Source organism: Lepidochelys kempii, chromosome 13 (genome assembly GCF_965140285.1).
Source record: "Lepidochelys kempii isolate rLepKem1 chromosome 13, rLepKem1.hap1, whole genome shotgun sequence".
NCBI classification, from domain to species: domain Eukaryota; kingdom Metazoa; phylum Chordata; order Testudines; family Cheloniidae; genus Lepidochelys; species Lepidochelys kempii.
The window spans coordinates 14,823,777-14,849,780 of record NC_136392.1 but is presented as its reverse complement, the minus strand read 5'-3'; the positions used below and the strand labels follow the sequence as shown (position 1 = coordinate 14,849,780).

Here is a 26,004-nt window from a genome sequence, read left to right as displayed (position 1 = left end):
TTCACTGGCACAGCCATCCTGGAATTCCTTTCTTCAGGAACTTTCATTTAGACCCTCTAAATATTGTGTGCTGTGATGCTTTCTGGTGTTATTGGTGAAGAAACATGTCATCATCATCAAACTACTTACTGGTGTAGGGGATTGGAGGGTGGGTTTTCAGCAACTCCTGTAATGTAAAACTGATATTGATATGGCTGTTAAACACAGAGGTGATCAAAAATATTCCATCAAAAAGTTGTTTTTAATGGAAAATGACTTTTTTCTTGAAACAGAAAATTATGCAAGACATACACTTTTTCAGTTAATTTTTTTTTTTAGTTTTTGTCAAAACCTCCACTAAAAATACAGTTTTCAGTTTTTTGATGAAAATGAAATAATAATTGTTTTCAGCAAAACATATTTAAGTGGGAGGGGAACCATTAGCCGACAGTTTTAATTAATCGTTATTATTTAGAAGATACCAACAATGTTCTTGGCATTTTGCTGACAAATAAGATGTCTTTACCCTAATGGACATGTAGAAAAGGGCTTGATCCAAAATCCACTGAATCAGAACATCAGGTGGTTTTAGGTCAGGCTCTACTTCAGACATAGAAAAAAGAGATCAGACCAATTAATACAGGATATATCAATATGATTGAGAGATGGTGTTAAAATGTGTCCGTGCTTATTTCAGAAGTTGTTTGCAGTGTTGCTCCCAGGACATTGGAGAGATCAGATGGGAGAGGTAATATCTTTTATTGGGCCAACTTCTTTTCAACAGAAGACAGACAAGCTTTCAAGCTCACGTAGACCCTGCAGAAGAACTCCTGTGTAAGCTTGAAAGCTTGTCTCTTTCACCAGCAGAAGTTGGGCCAGTAACAGATATTACCTTACCCACCTTGTCTCTCTCTTTCTGACGTATGTTTTTAAAAGATATTTGTGCAATTTAAAACAAGAAAAATCTTACCCCTAAACTGAGTTCTTCCAAGTCAAGTTTCAGTTTGGAGCATATTTTTGAGGCTGAATTATAAATGCTGTAAAACGGCTGTGAGAGGGAAAAAAAATACATGGTGAGCCCTTATGTATAGTCCTGAGTGATACTTTAGCTGATGATATTGTAATGAAAGATAAACCACAGATGCAAGGGCTGAAGGAGGTAGCCCTCATTACTTGGACATGAAAAAGATTCCTTTTGCAGTTAGATTAAAGTTCAAACTGAAATGCCTTCTTTGCAACCAAAGGGCGAATCCTTCAGGTAAAGATTAGGTGGCAAAGGGCTTTGGAAATGCTGTGTGATGTTATCTTAGGCATAAATTATTAGCAGTATCAGGATTTCATCCCATAGAGTGAAATTTACCTGTCCCCACACAATGCTGGTGCAATTGAGCTTTGTGCAGGCAACTGCCTGGAAGGAAGGGAGTGGAATTTACCACCAAGGCTGCTATTCCAGCCTAGGGTGGGAATAGAGGCAGCTCTCCATCTGCTTTCCTTATGTGTCTTCTGGATCATGGGATGCATGTAAGCAAAGATCTAGTGACATTTCTCTGAGTCCAACTGAAACGCTCCCCTCATTGTATGGTGTCCATGGAGTCAGTCACTCCACCTGTGGAGTCAGTCCTACGTGGGCCATCAGGAACTGAGTGAAGGTCAGTCAGGATGAGTTATGTAAGTGTGTATAGAAGCCTTCCAGACTGGAAAAATGTATATGCAGTTACCACCATTGCACCCAGCAATGTGATAGGACCAGATTGTGATACCCTTACTCACAAAGAGTAAGGTGCTACTTATTAAGTAGTCCCACTGACATCAGTATGACTACATATGATATAAACTACTATCTGAGGTGAGCAAGGGTGCCACAGTGTGGCTTTTAATTTGCATCTGAAATGACCATGGAGACCTGTAACTGGTCATTTCCATGCACAATTACCACCATGAGGTACAAATGAGTTATGCAGTTGTGTGCATTCTTTTGAGAAATCAGGCCAAAATCTCAGTACAACAGAAAGACATCTTAGGAACATAGAATTTGCCATCCCAGATCAGACTACTCCTCTGTCAAATCCGTATCCAACAAAAGAAGGGGAAAAACTCCAATAATGCATCCAATTGGTTGTATATCGCCATAAATAAGAAAAGAAAAATTCTTCCTGACCCCTTTAGGATTCATGTTATGCCCTGAAGCATGAGATTTGATTATATTTCTTTGAGCATGCATAACTGCTACTGCCATAACTGGTCATAACATTTTGCCAGTACAGGAAAGAGAAATATTATTCTGTAATGTAATAAAAATAGATACAATTCAATAGTGCTTCAGAATCAATTACCACATTTCCAAGGTAAATATTAAACACCCATTAAAACTATTCCAGATAAGCCAAGATAGCATCCGGTGCTATCTATTCAAACTTTCATTGCTAAGTGTGCAAAGATGCTTTCAGCAAATATTATGGTTTCTTTCTGTGCTGAGAGAGATGCTAAATTACCTTCTCCAACTTAGTTATAAACAACAGAAGGAGTGAGTCCACAGATGCTATGCAGTGTCAGGTCTATTCAAAATTATAAACGGATTCTGACTAGTGTATAAAAATGGACACCAGATTTTGCTTGCTTTTTTCCTCTTCTTCATAATCCCATCCCAGTTCCCTCTTGAAAGGCATTCTGTTCTGTCAGCCATAATGACATCTGCTGGTGGAGACAGGAAGCCATAAATCTGTAGGTTTCCTCTCAACCAAGCCTTGTTAATGCTCCCATTTATCACTGAGGATAAGGTGACATCTCACTAGTGCTGTGCTCAGAAGTCCATCTTCTCAATTTCCCTTTCCCTAGGGAGTAACCATTTAAAACAGTGACTTTCTCATCTTACATACTGTGACCTAAAAAGTCACTGCAGATGCAAATACCATACCCAGTTTGTAGCACTTGGATGTAAGCCATTGCCTGTGGAGAACAATAGCTTCTACTTGCTGATCCAAGACTACACCAAATCATTGCTCTAGTTAAACTTTGTGTTTAACTTTGTGTTAAACCTTTTAAATTACCACATAAGCAGTGGACCCTGAGTGAGAGAGAAATTCAAAACAGAGTGGATTCTTCCCCCCAAAATTGCTTATCAACATGTAAACAAATGACAAAATAGGCAGTGCACAATGACTTGCTGTTAAAAAGCTTTTAATTCAATTTTCCTTTAAAGAGACACAGGAGAAGTAAGCAAAATATTCTGATCAAATACATAATGTCTTTCATCTCAGATGCATGACCAGGAGAAGATGGGGCTAGAAAGGGGTGATAAGAACTCACAGATGTAGAACTGAGGCACAAAAGTTTAAGTGTTCAAGGGCACAAATTCAGCCAGTGTGAATGGTGAAAACAGAATCCTGGTTCCCTGAGTCATATTCCACTGCTTGAACCAGTAGAATAACTTTCAATGCCTCATCCTATGAGTAATATAATGTGAGACCCGTCTTCAAGGGATAATGATGCTATAGTTGCATGTTGGATTCTCCAGCATCTTACATCCTGCGTTTACACTGGTGCAAAGTGAATGCAAACTTGACCAAGCCATTCACACATATGGCAGCATAGAACACTGGCTGAGCACAGATGTAAGTGGCCAGGCAAGATGTAAGGCCGCCTGGAGAATCAGGCCCGTTATCTTAGAGTTAAGTAATATTTTGATTGACTGGTCATGGGGCATGAGTGCTGCTTTCCTAGCATTTCAGTTATGAAAGAGTTGCGCTATAGGGAAGCGGAAAAATTAGCACATTACTATAGCTCTTCATTTTTTCATTGTTTAAACTATGCATTTATTTGTGACATAAATATTTTAAACTGCTGATAAAAAGATTTCCAGAGCATTAAGGGGGGGCAGTGGCAAATAAAATTAAGGGGACATTTTCATAGACATAAAATCATATTTGGGCACTAAATACAAAGGTCGTTTCAGTGCTTTCCTTTAGGAAACTCATTACCTTCCTGAACAGCCCCAGGCTGGCATTTCCAGTGTCCGCTGAATACTAGCTATAATTGAGCAACCAATGGTAGTGCAGCTTAAAGGATCCTAAAGTAAGAGATTAGATTCTGTGGGATATTAATGATTCACTTTGGAGCATATAGAAATCAAGGAGAAAATTCAAACAAACAAAACCCCTATTATTGATATGCCCCATAATAAAATATAGGTATTAAACCACAGTGAAATCCACTTATAAGAATTACTGTTAAAAGAATAAGAATTGATTCTCTGTGTTCCAAACCATTTTTAAAGACTGCATGGTGTTAACAGCGGCTATTATAAAAGAGACACTATGAAATGAATAAACCAGTCATGCTTTCGTGTATCAGATTCATTGTTTGAAATTTTTCAGTGCCCTTCACTCCCCACCCTGACCGTGGTTTGGAAGTTGTCTAACAAGAGCAGGCAGTGATTTACACACAGATTGTGAGGATGGGGGTGGGGGGGAGGGAGAGATGTTGGGTGGGGACAGATTACAGGATCCACAAACCCAGAATAAAGAGAGTGAATTAGAATAGTGCTGGGACATCCAGTACTACAGAAAAATAGGAACTCTGTTTTTAGGATCACTGCTTTTCTTGGTACATACTTATTATTTTTATTAGAAATGGACTCAAAACAAAACCCTGGATCACTCCTGAACTTTTGGAAAGTTTATATCTGAATCTGAACAATGAGTCCTGGGCCTGTCTCTAATTATTATTGTTATTACTGAGCTTGTTAGCTTTAAAAGAGTAATTGGAAACTAATGTAAGAATATAACACTTATTAAAAGCCTTAATTCTTCACTACCTTGCACCTTGTGTAGGCATTTACACCCATTCTTGTGTTTTGGGAGCACACCCACCTAATATTCTGACTTGGTACACCCCCACTACTACACTGATCTCGATGGAGTTCTACACACACTTCACGCTAGTGTAAACCAGTTTTTTTTTACCTTTCTAGACTTCTGTACCCCTTTCAGGATTCTGATTTGTCTTGCGTACCCGAAGTTTCACCTCACTTAAAAACTAGTTGATTACAAAATCAGACATAAAAATTTAAAAGTGTCACAGCACATTATTACTGGAATTGCTTACTTTCTCATTTTATCTGTATGAAATTTTAGTTTGTGCTGACTTCGCTAGTGTTTTTTATGTAGCCTGTTGTAAAACTAGGCAAATATCTAGATGAGCTGATGTACCCACAGAAGACCTCTGTGTACCCCAGGGGTACATGTACCCCTGGTTGAGAACCACTGGTGTAAACGACTACATAAAGATGCAGGATGCTGGAAAATGCTGTATAATATTTTGTTTAATACTTATATCATTTTCCCACTGTAGCTAAACATCCCCTCTTCTAAAGGTCCCAGGCTGGTTCTTCTTCTAATGCCAGGAGCTCCCAATTAATATAATTGCCAATTTACCAATGTGTGACACAGTTTTCTTTTTACACAGTTTCCTTCACACAAGACTTTCCAGAGGGAGAGGGTGGGCTGGGGGCAGAGAAAAGGAACAAAGCTTCATATAGTTTATTACAGCTGTAGCCCCCACCTACCACTTTGGCAAGTCAGTCGTCAGTGGGAACTTGTCAGCAACCTAGTTTCAAAAGTGGGACTAAAGAGAGAAGTTTGTCATGTATCCTTCTTCCTAAAAGGGGGGGGGGGGCTGTTGGGGAAGAAAATCTGAAGAGGAAATTACAGGACTTCCAAATCACAGCGAGAGGTTTAATATAAGACTAAAATACAGAAAAGCAGGGAGCCTCTGAAAGTGCCCTGATCAGAAACGAGCGGGGGTCAGAAACTTCACTGATCAGAAACTTATTTGGGCATGAACAAGGGTGGAGAACTTTAGGGGAGATGGGTACAGGTAGGCTGGCACGCAGACTCCAGGGGCTGGGTTTGTCGGTGTCTCTGTGCATACGTTTGTGGGTTTTTGTTTGTTTGTTTGTTTGTTTTTTGTTTGGTTTTTTTTTGTATTTTTTTTTTTTTGCTTGGGATCAGCAAGCCCTGTCTCTTTAATAAACTGACTGCCTTCTGTCTGCCTGGAGTAAATTTCATCCTGTCATCAGGTCGCGGAGGAGGAGTTTGTTAATGTTCAGTTTGCTCAGTGGATCGATGTTTGCTGGCATCGCCTCGCCCTGCCTGTGTGTGTGTGTGTGTGTGTGTGTGTGTGTATGTGTGTGAATACCAGATTTCCTTCCATCCAAAGCCTCTCTGTCCTCTTCCATATCACTCACAGCCTGGCATCTGACAGCAACAAACCTGCAGCTTTCTGCGCACACACACACACACACACACACCAATCCGCCATACAGATCTACCAGGAGGAGGAGGAGGAAAGGGAGGAAGCAGCAAGCCCCACAATCTTTCCAGAGCTGCCTTTTAAATATATACATGTCTATTTTGTTATTTATTTATTACTATTTTCTGGCACTGTGGGTTCCTTTCATTTGCTCCTGATCTTGGATGTTTGACTCAAAGCAAAGCAAGTGTTGCAACAGTTAAATAATAATAACCTAGATCTCTGTAAAATAAAATAAAAACCAAACGGGTTCCTATCAGTTAAGTGCAAAGGGGGGGGGGAGGCTTGGCTGGAGGGGGTGTTGGGGGAACCAGCTGAGAGAGAGCCAGAGAAAGCCAGAGAAACAAGACACACGAGCTTCCCAGGGTTCTTGGATCTGGGGACAGAAGTGAGATTGGAGAAAGTAGAGCGATGCCAAGGAGGAAACAGCAGGCACCCAAGCGGGCTGCAGGTAAGGAGAAGCCATCCACTTACACAGCCTCTGTGTCTCTTCACTTTGAATCCTAACCTCCTCTTTTTTATTATTATTATTATTTATTATTTTATTTAGGGTCACCCCTGATTTTCTGAGCTGGATCCTTCCCCACCCCCAACTCTAACGACATTGAATCAGTTTCTTTCCTTATTGCCAGGAAGATCTTTACTCTGAAATTGACGATCCGTGTGAGGTTCCCCTCCACCCGCCTGTGTCTATTGAACCCTATTCTTTTTCTCTCTTCTTCTCTTCAACTCGTGTTCTTTAGCTGTAATCCTTTCCTTGTTAAACTTCCCCCACCCCAACTTTCTTCCACTCGATTTCCCTTCTCTCTCCTCCCCACTCTCCCCCCTCCTTTGATGATTCTTGCATTGCTTCCTTATTCGCCCCCCCCCCCGCCTTTTTTTGATGGTGGTTTTGTTTTTAAATGCACGTTCCATAACGTGGTTCGGTATTTTAAAAATATTGTCTTTAGCCCTGTTTCTGGTGCAATTCTGGACTTGTGTGTGTGTGTGTGTGTGTGTGTGTGTGTGTGTGTGTGTGCGCGCGCGCGCCTGAAATAGTACAGGGACTGTCTCTGTTGATGAACCCGGTGGTGAAGTTCAGCCTTTGATCATCGGTGGTGAAAACTGCAACAGGAAATAAAATTAAACATTCTGACTGTTAGAAGACAATCCACATTTTCAAATCAAATTCCTCTTTTGTGTTGCATCCGAGGTTACACATTAGCAAATGCCAAGTGGGGTTTGCAAATGTTTTGTAAAGAGGAAAATAGTTTGCAACTTTGGAATTGTTTTGGTTTTTATTTGTGAAGAGAGTTTTTTTTTTTTTGGTTATTTTTTTTTTTAATATTTCAAGCCAGGAAAAAGAAACAGACCAATGGGCCTGTACAGTAAATCGCTTCAAAGAGTTTTCTTTTAGGCTGCTTAATTGCTTTATATTTTTTAAATTGTGTCTGGGGCTTTGTTTCTGGGAAGTGCAATATGGAAGTTCATTTTTCTTCTGCCAGACCCACCCACTGAAAAATCAGCTTTCCAGTTGATTGCCAGCTTTGATTTGACATTTGATTGATCACCTGTCATCTTGCTGCCTTTGATCTATTCATTCTTGATACATATCAATAAATCACTCACCATGGTAACCCAAGTGCCAGTGACGTAAGTCTTGCCCTCTAGATTCTCTTAGCCAGAAATGCACAATTATTATCTTGTTTCATTTTTAATGTGTGTGTGTGTCTGTGCTGTCTTTACTTGGATTAGTGCTTTAAAGAAAAGCTAAGTTTTGTTTTGTTTATGAGTTAGGGATCATCTGCTAATTCTCCCCTCCATACACCCAAGCTTTGAATACCCCTAGACTTAGTATATTATATCTAAAGACAAAATGTATGGGCAAGTTTTGTGACACATTTGAATAAACTTTGAAAAGTAGCATTTGGGGCTTATTCAAAGGTAAATATTAATTTTGGAGACCTGGGACATAGGAAACTTGTATAAACTTATCACAGATCTTACCTTCTGCTTTATTTACATCAATTTAGGACACTAGTATGTAGGTAAAGTCTTCTGGGGCATACCCATGCACCTAAGCAGAAGGTCAGTATATTTACTAACAAGGAGAGATCCCCTTTAACTACAAAAAGGTAGTTAATACAGGAACATATCTATTAAAAAGAGCTTTGTGCCCATTCATTATTATTGTTTTTATTCACAAAGAGTCTAGCACTGGATGAGGCATTAACATTTTTAACTTGTAGGATAGCTTCCTTCCATCACCCCCCCACCACCACTACAATCACCACACACATCTGTTGATGATCTCAATGTTAGAATTGTTTCCTTTTTCTTTTGTTAGTGTTGTGAATCTTCATTTCATTTTGTGTTCAAAGTAGAATTTCAGGTCAGAGTATGTGTACATTACAAACATGTTGGGGGAGAGGTAGCTTTGTTGGTTTATGGAAACAGACGCTTTAGAATAAGTAAATCATTATAGATAATGTCCATGTTGTCATCTACCAGGATTTCCCTGGTGGAGACCCAGCAAAATATGCTGTTACCCTGAAAATAACTTCATTACATTATTATTATTTTGTTTAGTATTATTCTTGTAAAGGATCTTAATACCTAGGCAGTAATTTTAATTACCATAATAACTAGGGCATGACTCATTCAGTAATCTTATTGGGAAAAGCGCACTGGTTCTCAGAGTTGCACTTCTTTGATTATATTTGTCCTCAGATCAATGTTGTTTCAGATGTGCAAAATACTGGACATTTAACTATAATCCAGTTGCACCCAACATGACAGGTTTTTATACTTACAATAGTTCTCCTGCTTTGAACGTGTGTGTGTGTGTGATTTCAAAAAGCACACTTGCCTGTTCTATATAGTTCTCAAAACTAACTTTCATTTTCATGAATAGTATCGAGGTTTTGTTAAGTGTGGTAAAACAAAGTGACACTAGACAGGATGTGCAACAGAAAATGAATAGCTCATCAAGGCAGATGCCAATGTTCCTTTTTTAGGATTTAATACAATGGATATTTTTTAATTTTCACATTTTATTTTTTATACCTTCCACAAGTTCGAGGGCATTGACTGCACTTATTTTGTCTTGGTGGTGGTAGAGATGTTGAAGAAAAGTTTGCCACTTCTAGCTTCTTTAGGTAGTTAACCTCCCAGGGAAGAAAAATGATAAGCCTTATGATTCTGGACATGTCTGCTTTTGTCATTGCTTAAAATTAAATACTATGCACAACTGTAAATAATTACTACCATGCACTGACTTTGAAAGCAGGTTTCTAGTTTGATTAATGAATAATGTAAAGGTTAGAGAGAACAAGCAAGTGAATCAGAAGTGAAGTCCTGCTGCTAGATGAAAATCTATCTAGAGAAATATACATGGCAATTTTGTCCTTTTCTATTATTAATTTTGAGCCCTGTGTTCCTAAGAAATATATTACAGTGTTGTAATGAAACAAGTTCTTGTAATTAGATAAATGGGATGCTATTTATGTTTGATTATTAGGCCTTTTTGGTCTCAATTTATGGTTTTAAAAATACTTTATTTCACGTCAACAAAGGAACTATGATCTTGATGAGCTCACGAAAGCTTATGCTCAAAAAAATTGGTTAGTCTCTAAGGTGCCACAAGTACTCCTTTTCTTTTTGCGAATACAGACTAACACGGCTGTTACTCTGAAACCTATGATCTTTCTATAGCTGACTCTTTTTTCAAAAGCATCATTCTTCTTCACTATGATTTGGATCATTTTTAAAGCAGATGTTTACATTTCTTTAAACCAGTACCCAATACTATGTCAGATTTTTATTTACAATTATATGTTATGTTTGTATTGTACTTTTTATCCCAGTAGATCCCAAAAGGCTTTACAGATAATGGGCCCAATTCTCCTTTCACACCAGTGTAAATCATGAGTAACTCTACTGACGTGAATGGAGTTGCACTGGTGTAGAACTCTCATGAGTAAGAGAAGCATCAGGCCTTGAATGTACTTCACCCATCACTGAAATGCGGCCACCTCTGGGGCAGAATCTGGGTAGTGATTCCGCACCAATGAGAGTAGACAACAGAGGGGTAAAAGGGTGGGAGCAAACTAGAACTGCCATTTTGATGCTGTTTTTATTCCTATGGATATGAAATAGCTTTCAAACACAATTTCCCTGGATTATACTCTACTTTCCCCCTGCAGCTTCTTTAAATGTACATATTTTATTTTGTGATCATGAATTTCTAGTTCGCTGCTTAATTCTAGTGAAGAAGAATTTGGATTTACCATCTTTTTGTGCTGCAATTTTGTCATTCTTTCTTTCATTCTCTTTCTGTTGGCTCTGATAGGATACCTGAGAACCAAAGCTCCTGAAAAGTACAGCAGAAACAGCTCCTAGCCACATTTATTTTGTTGATCAAAGCTGGAGATGAATAATGCAGATTTTGTTTTCGTGAAAGTCCTTGTGTGGCAATAAACATAAGACTGTTAGCAATCATTACTTAAAAGTTGCAATTTGCACCTTAATAGAACAGGTTATTTAAATAGAAATGTATTCAGCAGGGGAAACCCTGCACTCTTCAGTGGGTTAAACTAGATAACATGTTAGATCTGATTCTCAAGCAATATGTACACGTAACCCAGCAGGGTGGTTTTATTTTTAATGTTACATTTATCCTTTATTAAGCAGCTAATAGAAGCAGGTTCCAAGCAAATGGGACTGAATGGAACTGTGGGAATGGCACAGTCGCTTTGTTTTAACATCCTCCAGAAAAGCAAGTGCACATCAAAACCATCTAAATATCTCATGCCTCGGAACCCTTCAGTTACTCTGCACATCATGACACTAACAGATGACAAAAAAGCAAAGGTGTTCACAAACAAGAGGAGGCTTCACCATTCTGATTAATTAAATGATTTCCAGAATAGGTACTTCCTCAGCTACCCATCCACTAAATTAGCCGCCGTCTGAACTCTGTTTTGGAATTGAGTTGCTAAGTGATTCCTACTCCCACACTCCACGTTAAAACCCAGGACTGAAAGGGACAGGAGTCGGTGAGTGAAGTTCTTTGGCCTGCAATGTGCTAGATGATCATGATGGTCCCTTCTGGCCTTAAAGTCCATGAGTCTGTGAGTCTGACTCAAAAGTTCATTTGTTTCAGTTGTTCATTGATTTCATTTTTAGTCTGCCATATCAGGACACAATTCATTGGCCCCCAGAGAAAGATTAGAACTGACAAGGAGTTCAGACACTGCCATTGTAATCTAAAAGACAATTGCATCAGTAAATGGGATCTATGCTTCTAAAATACTTTAAAAAATTGTTTATTTGAAGCAAAATTATTTTGCCTAACTGGTTCTACTCCTCCATGCCCTGTAATCTCAAGGCTGTATAATTAAAACCAGCAGGAGTTTGTTACTTCCTCCCATTGCTTTTCCCTTCTGACTCAGTTTCCCATTAGCAGCACCAATCTCAAATAACCGCTCCCATAGACCAAGGCCCTGGGGTGCAGCTTACCACCATAGAGTTGCTGTGATTCTTTCCCCCTTGCTTTACTTCACATCCAAAGAGCATAACACTCCAAAGAGCAAGTCCAGACTCCTCCCCGCCCCGCACACTCTACCTCTCAATTCTGCAGCTCCCAACTTAGCAGCAGCAGCAAAGGGAATGGAACCATGCTCTATCAATTACAGTTGGAACCAGATGCTAAACACCTATTGTGTTAAACTATTGTACAGATCTTAAAAGCTCAAAAGTAAAAAAAAAAAAAATAATAATGTCGGCTAGTTGGGAGCAGGGAGGAGTGGCAGAATGAGGCCTGGTTGTTCTAATGGATGATGTATTATTAGTGGATCCAAAGTAAAATGATGCAAATAAATACTCTCTAGTTAATATCTATCAGATTATACTGCAGATTTTGAGACACATGAGTGCCATGTTCAGACAAACTCCTTTAGAAAAAGGATCCCACCAGCCTTTTTTATTAAAATAGCCCTTTGTTTTCCCCTTGCTCGTTCCAAAATTAAAGATGTTTGTAAAGTTTTACCTCCAGAGTGTGCTCACGCAAGCAGAGAGACATTTTCATCTGTCTCAGAATCAGATATTGGAGTCAATTGGAAACACATTACTCTCACAGTTGAAGCCTTACATTTCATTCGGGCAACAGCAGTGATTTTTCATTACCTATTTAATTCCAATAATTTGCATGACTGTGGGTCCAGTCCTGCAGTACTCACTAGTGACTTTGCTTCACTGGGAGTTCTGCCTGTATATCGACTGTAAAATTGGGCTGTTTAGCTGCAAAATAAAACAACACAGTTAATAAAGGGGGAGTTGGTGTCCAAATTATGGGCCATATTCTGCCAATAGCCTTTTAAGTAGAATTTGCCTTTGGAATCTAGGGAAAGTTCAGATTATGCATTTATGTACTGATAGTTCTACAATCTTGTTTTCTAAGGTTGGTATAATCATTGCATTTTATTTATGTTGCTACCTTCATTCTTTAAACATTTTTTGATTGTTCTGCATTCATTACTGAATATTATTTTTCTCATACCAGGAGCTGATTGGGCCTTTAAACAGCCTTTTATAATGTTGCAATCTACTGTCTCAATTCCAGCAGAAGCTCTCAAAGAAATAGTATGTAAAATGTTTTGCAAATCAGGGCCCTAAAAGTTCCATTTAAGTTTAGACATTAACATCAGTTCTTTCTCATTAAGGTGACCCTGACTTGAGGCTATTGGATCTTGGCTCCTTGTCATTTCTGACCACATTATAATAACGTCTTTTGCAACTCAGAAATACCTTGGTTTCCAAGAACAGACAGGGAGCAGTGTATTTTCAAGATTTCAAGAAGAAATGCACCATAGAAGCACGCTGTTTCCCATTAGATTTACACACCCCATTTTTAACTATTGCTGATTTTTTTTTAATTCGTTGCCTTGCAAGGTTTTTCAGGAGGAAAGAAAAGAAGTTGGAAAACTGGTCTTAGAATCTTAGTGCTGCCTTAAATGTTTAGTTTAGACAAATGAAGAGATTCTTTGTTTCGCAAGAAGAAATTATTCTTCTTCCCTCCACTTCTCTCCCCCCACCCCCAACTCATGAACTAGGAAAAAAATAAGTCACAACAATAGCTACAAAATGACAGGAACAGACTCTAGGTTGTTTTTAATGTGAGGTATGCAATGATCATAGTTACTGGTAAAATTCCACAGCAAAATGGAACCATGCTATGTTTATAGGAAATAGATCCTTTTGGAAGACATACATATGCATACGTGTATGACAGGCAGACACACACACACACACAGAAAAAAGAGAGACAGGCATTTAGCTGAAAGGTGGATGCAAAATTCTTACCGATGTGAGCATGTAATTGCAAGAGTTGTAGCATTTTTAAACCATTCAAGCCAATTTAATTTAATCATGGTGGTAAACTTCTACAGTATAGTAGTCTCATAATATATGGTATTTTCTTTAATTCTCAGCTTCTGGATTCAGGTGATTACATGAGCATCTCAGCTTTTATTTAAAAAGAAAAAATAAGTTTTTAGCTTTAATGGTTGGGAAGATAAGCTTGAAAACACAAAATCAAAAGGCTCCAATACCAAAAGGAAAAGAGAAACCACGCAAATTTATTATTTTTAAAATCTTGTGCTTTTTAAGCCAGTCTCATGTATTTTGAAGGCCTGATTTATGATTTTTGAACACTTTCTGTTGGCAATATCGTTTCTAACTGACTCCTACTTTGAACTGTCTCTGTATGCCTATTGGAATAGAGTTACTTTGCTAGAGCTAGGCCATGTCTACACAGCAAATTAGTGTTCGGCAAACTGTTGCACTGTAGATTCATATCCTGGCTTGCTGCGTGCCAGCTCACCATGTAGACAGGTGAATTTAGTTACTCTGGATTTACACTGATGTAACCAAAAGCAGACTTTAGCTCTAGTCTGAAGGATCAGACCATCTGTTCTTGAGCCATGGCTTTCCTTGTAGTTTTATGGAGATTGCTGCTAGTGGCAATTACATACAAAAAGTTAATAGCCAATAGCTGTTCTTTTTAGGCATAAGGACACAATAGAGCTCAACTTTACTTCAAATAAAAATCTTAGGTAAAATTTGCAACATTCATGCTGTATTTTTATTGTATTAATGTAAATGAGATGCTGTCTTCTTTCTTTCATCTCTGTTCATTGTATCTATTATATCTATCTCATTCTTTTCTCTATATTTCCCCCTCGTTCGGCGTGAACTGTTATCATCTAATGACACTGTATCTTATTAAAGTTACTCATGATGCAAAAGAGACTAGGGTTAGCAAAGCTTTGAGAAAAAGCAAAGCTGCTGAACATATAGAGAAAAAAAAAAACAAAAAAACCTATCTCAAATAACTCTTGAAATTAGATCAAATTAGAACAAAAAAACTGTACAGGTAGAAGCACGGTACTGGAAAGAACAGATAAATTTTTAATATACATCCCCACTTGGCAAATATGAGGAGCAATAAGGTTTTAAGGAGCTTTCTGGCTCCTTCTGCATCTCTCTCAAAAGACTCATTTAATTGGAAAGCCTGTTGTGCTTGTTTTTATGTATGTAAAAAGAGAAAAGGCCCGATTTCTCACTAGGCCTTGTATTCCAGTCTAGTATAATCGGAGGAGGTTTTGGTTGTTTTTTTAAACCTTTCTGTTCTCTGTTAATATAAAATTAAAACCCACAGATTTTAACTTGTAGAAAATCTCAGACAATATTGCTTTAATAAATTTAAAAAATGCTGTTTAATATTCCCAAAGCCTCTTTCTGACAATACTGTTTGGTTTGTTCATGTGGGATCGGTGCACAGTTTCTGTTGAAAAAGAAGCAGTATGCAATGCTTGTTTTTAATGAAAATAATTATATTCATTGGAATCCACTGATAACAAACTGGGGCCTTAGTGAGACTCCATTTACAGTGGACTGGAATGAAAGTCTGGGCTTATTTCAGTGCATCAGAATGTGCAGGCTGCAATCCCATTTATATCACTGCCCCTCTGCTTAGAGTGAAGTTGTTCTGTTGGGGGAAAGAAAATACTTTACTATGAGTGGGTTGCACGGGATGTAAATAATTCACTGTAAACTATATTAGGCTTATTTTAAATCGCCATCACAATTAATCAGAGCTGCAATTCTATATGTGGATCATCTCATCTATACCCTACAGGGAAAAAAAAAAGCTGCACAGGGAAAAGGGCTGAATCTTCACATGATTTAGAATTTAGTATCAAAGGAAAAAAAAACCCTGTACAGACGCCTTTTGGGGAGATGCTCCTTGTGTTGATTTCATTTAGCTAAAATGTTGGCCTGCAAAAACATAATTTTTTTCATCTGTGTCAAAACATTCATAACTGCAGTACAAGTAGCATTAAATTCACATGTGAAAAGAAGAGGAAATTAAGCAATTATATTGATCTGTAGTAGTATTCGTGCTTTTGATTTAGCGGCACAGCTCCCACTGATATGCGTGGGAATTGCAAGCTTCAGTAGGAAGAAGGAGTGGAGCACTTTTTGCACTTAGACTGTTCATGTCTTTGCGTTTCAAAATATGTTACCAATGTCATTTACTGCTCAGAACAAACTAAATGGGGTAGATCGGTCTTATTCCCATTTTATAGATGGACAAATTTAAGCTGCTTTGCTCAAGGTCACATTGCAAGGCAGCAGCAGAGATGGAATAGATATCAGGAACCTTGGTTCTTAATTGCCAGCTCTATATTATCATTCATAACAAGCTCCCACCAGAAAAAGAAAAGGTGGAGGCGATGGGCCAGATCCTGGCCCTTAGTTCCATCCCTTTGTACCACTTTGTTGGTGCAAAGAGGATGGGGAGCTATCCTGGCTGGGTGTCTGGGGATTCCTCCAATGAAGGGGAATTTCCGGGAAGCATAAAGCCAGTTTAGCCAGCTCTTTTCCACTCACTCCCCACAACCTCCAGTCATAGGAGGCATTCCTGGGTGAGTCTGGGGCATAGCTGAGCGAGGGAGGGAACATGGCCAGAGCAGGATATCTTCTGTCACTCTCTAGCCAGTGAGAGAGCTCCTCAGAGACTGTTCTAGGCAGCATAATTTAAAGTAGCCTGTAGGCTTTTCTAAAGTACTCTCAAACCCATTTTTATCCCAAATAAATCCCAGGATCAGAGAAGTTGCAAGGTGGCATAGTTACCTTCCCCCTTTGTCCTGTGCTATATGCAGCTTGTTCAGACTAGGGATCTGAAAATACATGATACCCAGGTGTCCTGAGAGAGAGAGTAACACCCACTATAAGCTGTAACAGAATATGCACATTACCCTTCAAAAACTGGCCTGGAGGTTGTTTGAAATTCATTGCGGTAAACACTGAGCCTAGGATTTCCAAAAATGGGTTCCTAAAGTTGGGCTTCTGAATCCTTATTTAGGCATCTAAATAAGAGGCCTGATTTTCAAAAGCAGTGAGAACCCAGCAGTTCCCACTGGCGTCAGTAGGAGTTGCAAACATAAGTCAAGGGTAGTGTTATTTCTCTAGATTGAAAATATATGTATTGGCTGTGGGAGAAATATGAAGGCAGGTAATAGCTTATGGGTGCATTAAGGGTTGTTGGCCTTTATTTTCCCATTATCATGCCTCTCAGGAATGGTAGTTACAGGGATTATATTGACAAGATCTCAGAGTAAATTTTAGGAAATATACGGCCAATAAACCATACCTGAGAGATCCCTGTTATCCTGTCTACTCTCACAGCACCTGAGATCAGCTGGGCTGTTTATTCCATCTGAGATCACCAAGCAGGGCCTTCTTCACTGAGGCTCCAGGGATTTGGAATGCTCTTCCCTTTATCAACGTTCTCCAGGGGGATCTTTTCAAGTGAAGTTAAATGTTTGTCTTTGTTGCTGAGTGATAGGTTTTTAGACTGTCTATGCCAGTTTGAGCATCGTTTTGGCTAACTGGATCTTGTCTCTGATTATTGATATTCATATATTTAAAGTGCTTCAACCTCCTTGCGTTTGAGCCCCTTATTAGTAATTTATGATTATTTATTGTTATTATAATTGTTAGCTACTGATGCCCATTCTCCTTTATGCTGAAGGGAGTGGTTCCTGGTGCCCCACCCACAAGCAATAGCCGTATAGCTTTCCTCAGCAAACATCAGTGCTCATGCATTTCTTGGCATGTCAGGGAATGTCAGACACTGTCATTCTGTTCCTTACAGAAGATCATTTGCAGAATGCCTCCCTTTGCTCATGAAAATCTGGAACAAATGTAATCAAGATACATTATCGTTACAGTACAACAAATACAAGCTGAACTGTGCAGATTTCCCCTTAAAGCACCTTTTAATATGTATTGTCAAAATGTCTAAAGATGTCTCTTACTCATAAGCATTTAATTATTTGTGACACTTTAAACAAATATTCAGAGCAGAGAAAAAAACATTGGTATTAAATATTTTCTCTTGTCAAAAAGTAACAAAACATCATCTAACACAGTGAACTCTTCCATTCACTATTTCCAATAAACTTACATTATAACTGGAGATAGGCTTGAACAGAAGGAGTTTTGAAATGCAGACCAGAAGGTAGATGCTAATTCTATCCTTAAAGACAATCTCAGTAGCGATCAGGAACCCCAAATCTCAACAACCCAGACTCTGGGATAGTTTGAAATCTGGAGTCAAACTCAGGTTCCAGTTCATCAAGATGCTTAAGTTTGTGCCTAGCTTTAAGCACATGCAGAGTCCTAATGGCTGAATCTGGGACTCAGATCTGAATTTTGTAGCTCAGGCCTATCTCTCATGCATGGCAAAAACACATCTTGAGAAATTTTAAATACACTCAAATATTATAGGTTAAAAAAGAACAATTTGTGGATGGACTTCCATATATTGTGGTATCTCTTGAAGGCCATTTAAGTAGAGAAAAGAGTATTGTGTGATTGACAGTTGTTTTACCTCTTTAGGCAGCCATTGAAATTGTAGAAGTAGGGCTGTGTGATAACATTACAAGGAAAAAGGATGTACTGGGTACAGTTGCAAAACAGTAGAGGCCTGAGGGTCCTGTGAGTTGTCTGGATCTCAGGATTATTATTATAGGTGGAGCAGGACGTGATGTGTATATTAGAGGCAGAGCCGGCAATGACTCCTGTAATTAAGGCTGCCTGATACTTTCCTTTGTAAGACCCTGTTTCAGTTGCTTATAATACTCCCAAATTTCAACTGTTTGGGCTGAAATTTCCCATGCCAGGTATGTGCCTGGGCATGAATTGAAAGGGTCAACAAGCATGGCTCAGCCATGTCTGAAAATGAAGTTAGGGGAAAATATGTTGTTTTGCCAGTGTAAAGAAATACAGACAGTCATTTTGTTGAAAAATTTTAGCACCTCCATGCTCTGCAGCAGAAACTTGAAATTTGGCAGGAGATTACACCAGATTCAGGAAGGTACCTTTTGATGTCCCCAGGACCATCCACCCAAATTTGGCCAAATTATAAGCCTCTAAAAATGGCCATTTGCACATGCTCAGTAGAGATTTGTTAGAAGCTGGCAACAAAATTCTCTGACTATTCCATCTTCACTGAGCATGCTCCATCCTTACAGCGTTCTTATGACAATCACACTGAGCATATTTCACTCATACAGAGCTCACTAAGCTCCAGCCAGGGCTGAGCAAGACCTATCCTGCAATTACTTCTCCCTGCTGATGGGGGCAGCTGAGGTGCTGGGCAGAGAGCAAGGACACTGTTCGTCTTGTGCTTCCAGTACTCACCCTGCTGGTGCCGAGGCAGCAAGGATAAGGAGGAAATAGCCTCACTGGAATGCAGAGGAGTGAACAATAGAAGGGGGAGATGGGAAGGCTCAGGTGGGGGAATAGGAAAAAGTGAAACAGGGATAGATTGGGGGGGCAGGAGCAGGGGATAACCTGTCAGAAAATATTTGCAAAACCCACTAACAAAGCGTGTGCCACATCCCCCTTTAGTGTTTGGTTCATATAGAGGTTAACGGCCTACTACTTCTGTCAGTTACTCCATTTACTCAAATGATAGAGATCTGTGCTGTGGATCTAAAGGTTCCTACCCTGCTGAAGACCTGTGCAGGGGTCAATATACTTCCACATGATGTTTTCTTCAGTTTGCTTTTTATGAAACCTAAAAGTATCCCTGCATCATCTAGTGCACTGGAGGGACAGTGCTCAGGGAATGAATCAGGGTTATATAGTGAAATAGAGTTGCCTGTAGCATCCCTGCTATATTTGTTGCAGAAGTTGCAAGGAGTGTAGTGAATAAGGCAGGGGACTGCAGAAAGAGAAGGGATAGTTCAGATGGTGGAATGCCACCCTGGAGAATTGGATTCTATCCCTGCCTCTGCCATATATTCAAGTCACTTAAACTGAACTTTCCACAGGGGACCACCGTGTGTTCCTTATTTTCTAGGTACCCAACTTGAAACACGTGGGACCTGATATGCAGACATGCCAAGCACTCACAACTGCAACTGAAGTCAACGGGACTGTGCTATAAAATGCTAAGTGTGCTGAAAAATCAGGCCCTATGCTTCTCAAGTTGGGCACCTAAAAGTAGTGGACCCTTTTGACAATTCTGGCTTTAATTTTCCTGTATCTCAGTTCCCAATCTGTAAAATGGTGAGATACTACCACCTCGCTTCACAGGGGTGTTGTACAGATTAAAGCACCAGTGATTGTGAAGCGGTCACATGCTACAATGTTGAGCACCATGAAAAAGACAATTAGGAAATTAATAATTCTGTATTCTGTGCAGAGTTTGAATGGTGTGTAGTAAGTAAGGCCTGGGGTGCATGTTGAATGATGAGGATTAAAATAAATATTGAATAGTTCAGACACTGTGTAGTTTTTTATTTTATGTTTTTATGCAAGATATAATAAGGTTGAGCAGTATCAATGTCAGAAGCAGTGTTGTCTGGTCAACTGGCTGGTGGCAGCACAGTTGAGGAATTAGTTGGAATAGGGCCTGGAGGAGTGATTAACTAATATACTGTAGGTGGGTAGGAGCAAAGAGCAGGAAATACTGGCAGTTGAGAAGCTGTCGCACAGAAGAAAGAGGCTGAGCGAGAGAATACAAAGAATAATGCCAAGGGATCCAACCACTAGATAGCTGTTCAGATAAATGGGGCTGGTAGTCTGAGTTCTGTTTTCATGCCAGAGCTTGTAAACTGCTTAGGCCTGATCACTGCATCATTTGCATGTGTGAAACTACTATTTATTTCAGTAGGAGTTATGCTTCTGCAACCAACAAGGTCCTTTGTTTTACTTGGGGGAGACAGGGAAGAGAGAGAGAGAGGAAGAAATGCTCTTTTTATTGCCTGATGGGAAACTTCTCTTGGAAAATCAATCCTCTCTATATGGAAGTCAATCGCAAAATCCAGTTGGTGTCAGTGAATGCAGAACTGAACACCTCTAGAATGTTCTTACAAATTTGTGAAGCCCCCAAACTTCTTTGGGTTAAATAAGTAAATCCCTGAGAGTGTTATCTGCAGCTGAACTACATGCAAACACACACAACCCTTTTGCCATCTCTGCAGGTTTATTAGAGATTTTATCATCTTACGAATAGGGTTAAACAAAGGTAAATAATTTTGGGAAATATTTACTAGTAGGGGGAAAATACGATAATGATATCTACATCTGTGTTTCCACTTGTTTACACTAAGGACATTGTTACTTAATCATTCACAATCATCTTTCAAACCCCATCCTTTATTTTTTATAATCTCTGAAGTAAAAGTAAGTTCACATTTGATACACTTTGGCTGGTGATCTCAGGGTGTGTGTGTGTGGAGGGTGCAGTGTGGGGAGTTGTTGCCATGGAAGTATATTAAAAGTTGCCTTTTTGTCTTTATCCTCCTTCATTATCACTGGGGGGGGGGGAATGCTGAGGTTCAGTGGAAATCTACTATTAAAAATGTGCAAAGAAGGTACATAGGACCAGAGGGGCGATTATGAGTTTCTCCAAGGAAATAAGTTTATTTTAGCCAGCATCCTCATTTGGGAATAGGCTTACTATTCCAATATATGACATCTATAATTTAACCTAATATATTTTTTTCAGTGATGTAATGGGGAGAGTGACCTGGACTTTGTTAATGTTCCCCTACTCACTACATTCCCAAAGGCAATGTAACATTCTAGACAGTGTTTTATATACCCTGATTAAAATGTAACCTATTCTTGCATTTCCTGTGCAGTGACCTGTTAGTACTCATAGACAGAACACTTAAAGAACAGTTACACAGAGATATTTCCAAATGTGTATAATATGCAGGAGTTTTTATAACATTGTTATTTCATTTGAAATTTGTAGCTACAACAGGAGCCATTCAGATTGTACATTGATTTAACTTTTTAATTCACTGTTTTGCTATGTCAAGTAAAATAAATGTTTGTTTTTAGCTCAATTTTTTGCATTGTTAAAACTCGTAACCACTTGCTTTAAGCCGGGGATTCTAAAGGGAGCTGAATGATCTGAATTATAAAGCTAGTGTTTTGTAGCTGCTCTCTCACAAGTCCCCGAAGAAGAAGAAGAAGAAGAAGAAAAAAACAGTACAACTTTAGCAAAAAGGGCTTTTATATATCTATCAATTATGGAAACACCAACTGCTATGGATTACAAATGTGTTTTGTTGATTGTGATTGTGTATGGGAAAAACTCTCACTGAAGGCCAGATTCTGACCTCATTGTCTTCAGTGAGAACCAGAGTAACTCCACTGGCTTCAACAGAGTCGTTCCTGCACTGTGCCAGTGTGGGTGAGATCAGAATCTGGCCCTAAGCTTGCAAACTCTCTTATGCTAAATCTTGCCCTGTATTTGCACACGTTGCTTGAAAAAAATAGTGTTGCAATTTGGACATGGAGCTAAATCTATGCTAAGGGCTGTCTGTGTGTGTGAATATTTTGTAACCCAGACCGGAAAAATTGTGGTGGGAATCAGTCTTGTTCGTTTGGTTTTTGATGTACATTTTTTTTTTATATCCAACAAATATAGTTTGGTTTTATTCCCCTTTAAAAACAAAGAAAAAAAAGAAACCACACAATAGCAGTTGTTTGACAGTCCTGCAAAGATCGAATAGTTAGATATCATGAAGAAAAATATGTTATCAAGACAGCAATGAGAGATGGACAGTACAGCATTTTGGTGAGGTTGAGCTCAAGAAAAATTAGTGTGTCAAAGTGTATACAGGTCACATCACTTTACTGATATCCTGCGGTAAAAAGGTAGCAACTTAAAGCTTTCAGTGGATCAGCTGCTTAGATATTGTTTCGTTTCTCTTATAGTATTATGTATCATTCTGGGACTACTTCATTGAAACCTGGTTTGCTTTAACATCAAGAAACTGACATATCAAGGTGGATTGTATATTTTACAGTGGAAATGCAATTTTCTAAACTCATTTAATCCTGGGAATGCTGGTCTTTTCCAGGCTGTCAGACAAATGAGTATGTTGGAGGTCATTTAGATCTGTCTGTCTAGCTCATCTAGCTAATCTGTCTCATTTCTAATGTGCCCATCACCTTGGTGTCTAGATGTAAACTTCCTGTCCAAGTATCAGAGGGTAGCTGTATTAGTCTGTATCCACAAAAACAATGAGGAGTCCAGTGGCACCTTAAAGACTAACAGATTTATTCGGGCATAAGCTTTCGTAGGCATGCATCTGAAGAAGTGGGTTTTTTACCCACAAAAGCTTATGCCTGAATAAATCTGTTAGTCTTTAAAGTGCCACTGGACTCCTCGTTGTTTTCCTTTCCAAGATTTATCTTTGTGTCTTAGCTGTGGTAACTTAATTGAGTTCTAAGCAGTTTCAAACTCTTCTCTGTAAAGCTGATATGTTTTTGTAGAAATAGTGATTCATTTTGTAACCTTGCTCAAAATTTCCCATCCCAGTAGTACATGTTGTGTGCTGATTGGCTGTTGACTTCCTACCCCATTGGAAGCTATATTTTGGAGGTGTGGCATTAAAGTGGCGTTTTTACATTAGTCTGGGGTTTGGTCCACAGGGTGAAATTCACCCATGTTCACTAATTCCCTCCTGCTTATTTATTTAGAAGCTGCCTTCACTTAGTAGCTGTCCTTGCTTAGTAGCTGCATCTTTTTTATGCTCCTTTGCCACGCAAAACACAGGGGAAAGTAATTAAATGTAAGAGAAGTTGTGGCTTCCAAACTTATATTTTCATGTAGAAGCCCTGGGTTCTGTTCAATTGAATTGCTTTTCCCTGCAGCCCATTTTGGAAAAGTGCATGGTAAAGACATACAAGATCAAAAAGTGGATGCCTGAGGTCTGTACCAGAAATTTTGTACACACAATTGGCTATCTGTATTTGTGCAAGTGGTTACACAATTTATGTGTGCATATTGGGAGAATGCATGCACAAATGGCTAGTTGGCTTCTAAATAGCCACTGGCATGCACAATCACCCAGTTTGCATGGATAATCATGGTAATTTGGACACACATAACCTGTAGGCATGTAGTTGCATCTGCATTTTTGTAAACAGACTTTCCGTTTTGAAAATTTGATCCAGATAGTACCCAATCTGTACTATTAGGGACAGTTATCTGTAGACAGTAACTTCTCTCATCTAAAAGTCTGCTCACTGGTTGAAACAGGTCATTGGGAATGCTGCAAATATAGCTTTCTCAACTGTAATTGAATTTGATCTCAACTGTATGGTTGCATCCAGCCCCCTTTCTACTCTTCTCCTATGCAGGTTGAAAGTCTTTGTAAACCTACTCCTCAATGATAATTTCATGGAGAGCCAGACATTTCATACGTGACAGTGATTTTTAACTCCACATGGACACGGACTGGTCTGAGATTTCAAACCCACAGCCTCTACATTCAACTAGACGGTTGGGTTTATGCAAGCACAGTAAACTACTGCTTTGGCTTTTCCCTTACTCCTCTAATGATTGAGTTAGAGATGAATTACTCTTTGCAAGATTTAATTTCATCTCTGTGTGTTTGTAATGGGCCAAAGTGTAGACATTATTGCATTTCAGAGACTTTGTGTAATTTTCTTTTATTTATTAGCAGGGCTGGTTCTATCTGGAATAATAGGTGAGGCCTGTACAAAGTTGCAAGCAAGGAGCTTACCATATGGGGGAGGAACAGGAGGTCTGAGGACTTCTCCCAGTTGACCAAGGCAGAAAACGTAACCATGATTGCTGGCTGATACGTCTCTGCATTAGAAAAATGCAATGACTCCAGCAAGAATTAGTGCCTTTTAGAGAACTTAAGTGTGTTAGACAGAGATTCCAGTGTCATAATATATCCTCCAACTTACATGAAGAAGGAGATGGTAATATCCTGCAGTTAATGGTGTGTTTTGTATAAAAAAAAGTTAGAAGAGAGACTGAGCTTTTGGGGAGAGGCATTGTAATTTATTATGTGTTGTACAGTGCCTTGAACAATAGGGCCCATTCTGTTTGTGGCCTTTAGGTACTAATATGCCCAGATTTTAAAAGGAGGCACTGAGCCACTCAGTGTTGCAATGCCTAAGTCCCACTGACTTTCAATGAGGCTCCTAACTATTAAGGGCAAGTCTTCACTACCCGCCAGATTGGCGGGTAGTGATCAATCTATCGGGGATCGATTTATCACATCTTGTCTAGACGCGATAAATCGATCCCCGAATGCGCTTCCTGTTGATTCCAGAACTCTGGCTCACGAGAGGCGGAAGCAGAGTCGATGGGAGAGCAGCAGCAGTTGACTCGCCGCCATCCTCACGGCCAGGTAAGTCGACCTAAGATACGCCGACTTCAGCTATGCTGAAGTTGCGTATCTTAGCTTGACACCTCACCCCCAGTGTAGACCAGGGCTTAGGGTATGTCTTCAGTAGCCACGGCAGGACTTTAACATGACTGTGTAGTCGCGGCACCAGCGCTGGAAGAGAGTTTTCCCAGCGTTGTAAAAAAAACACCTCCCAGTGCTAGTGCACCATCTACACTGCAACTTTACAGCACTGAAACTTGCAGCGCTCAGGGGTGTGTTTTTCACACCCCTGAGAGAGAAATTTGCAGCATGTAAAGTGCCAGTGTAGACAAGCCCTTAGTCAGTGGTTCTCAACCTGCAGCCCATGGGTTGCCTGCGGCCCAGTCAGGACAGAGCTATGGCCCTTGTGACATCCTCAGGGCCATACAGGTAATATTGGATGTGGTCCACATAACACACTGTGAATAGGTTGAGAACCACTGATTTAAGTCATTTAGGTGAGGCCACACTGAGTGGAGCCATGCCGATACCTTTAATAATCTGTGTGTAAGGCAATAGAAATGTTAAATAACAGTATCAGGATGCATTGATTTTCAATATTTTTTTGGGTGAAGAGGCAAATAAAAAGATATGTTGGTGTCAAGTACGTGACCACTTAATTTCTACCATTATGAGCAACACAAATGTTGTCAGCCTTCTTAGGAACAGGAATAGGTGACCTTCAAGCTCATTGGAGCTTTTCTCCAACTCAGATGTCAATACTTCTGTTACTTTCGTCTGAAGGTCTCAACATTCTCTATAAACAATTAACTGTCCCAAGCCTGTGTTCCCACATCCACTGTGAAGTCAATAAGTTTTATCATCCCCATTTTATAGGTGGGTGAACTGTGACACTGAGAAGTTGAATGAACCCACAGAGGAGCTGAGAAAAAAAAATTAGGATTTCTCGCTCACAGCCATTTCCTAGGCTTTCTTCATGCACCCAAATGTT

The 26,004-nt window shown here is 39.4% G+C and overlaps 1 protein-coding gene across 1 annotated transcript in view; it reads left to right on the top strand.

Annotated features, from left to right (window-relative positions):
• The first annotated feature begins 6,610 nt into the window (after window positions 1-6,610).
• TSHZ2 (teashirt zinc finger homeobox 2) overlaps window positions 6,611-26,004 on the top strand; it is a 259,346-nt gene continuing 239,952 nt past the window's right edge. Inside the window, exon 1 of the mRNA XM_073309367.1 lies at window positions 6,611-6,739. Coding sequence (XP_073165468.1) covers window positions 6,700-6,739 — 40 coding nt within the window. The 5' untranslated portion in view covers window positions 6,611-6,699. The remainder of the gene's footprint in view (window positions 6,740-26,004) is intronic.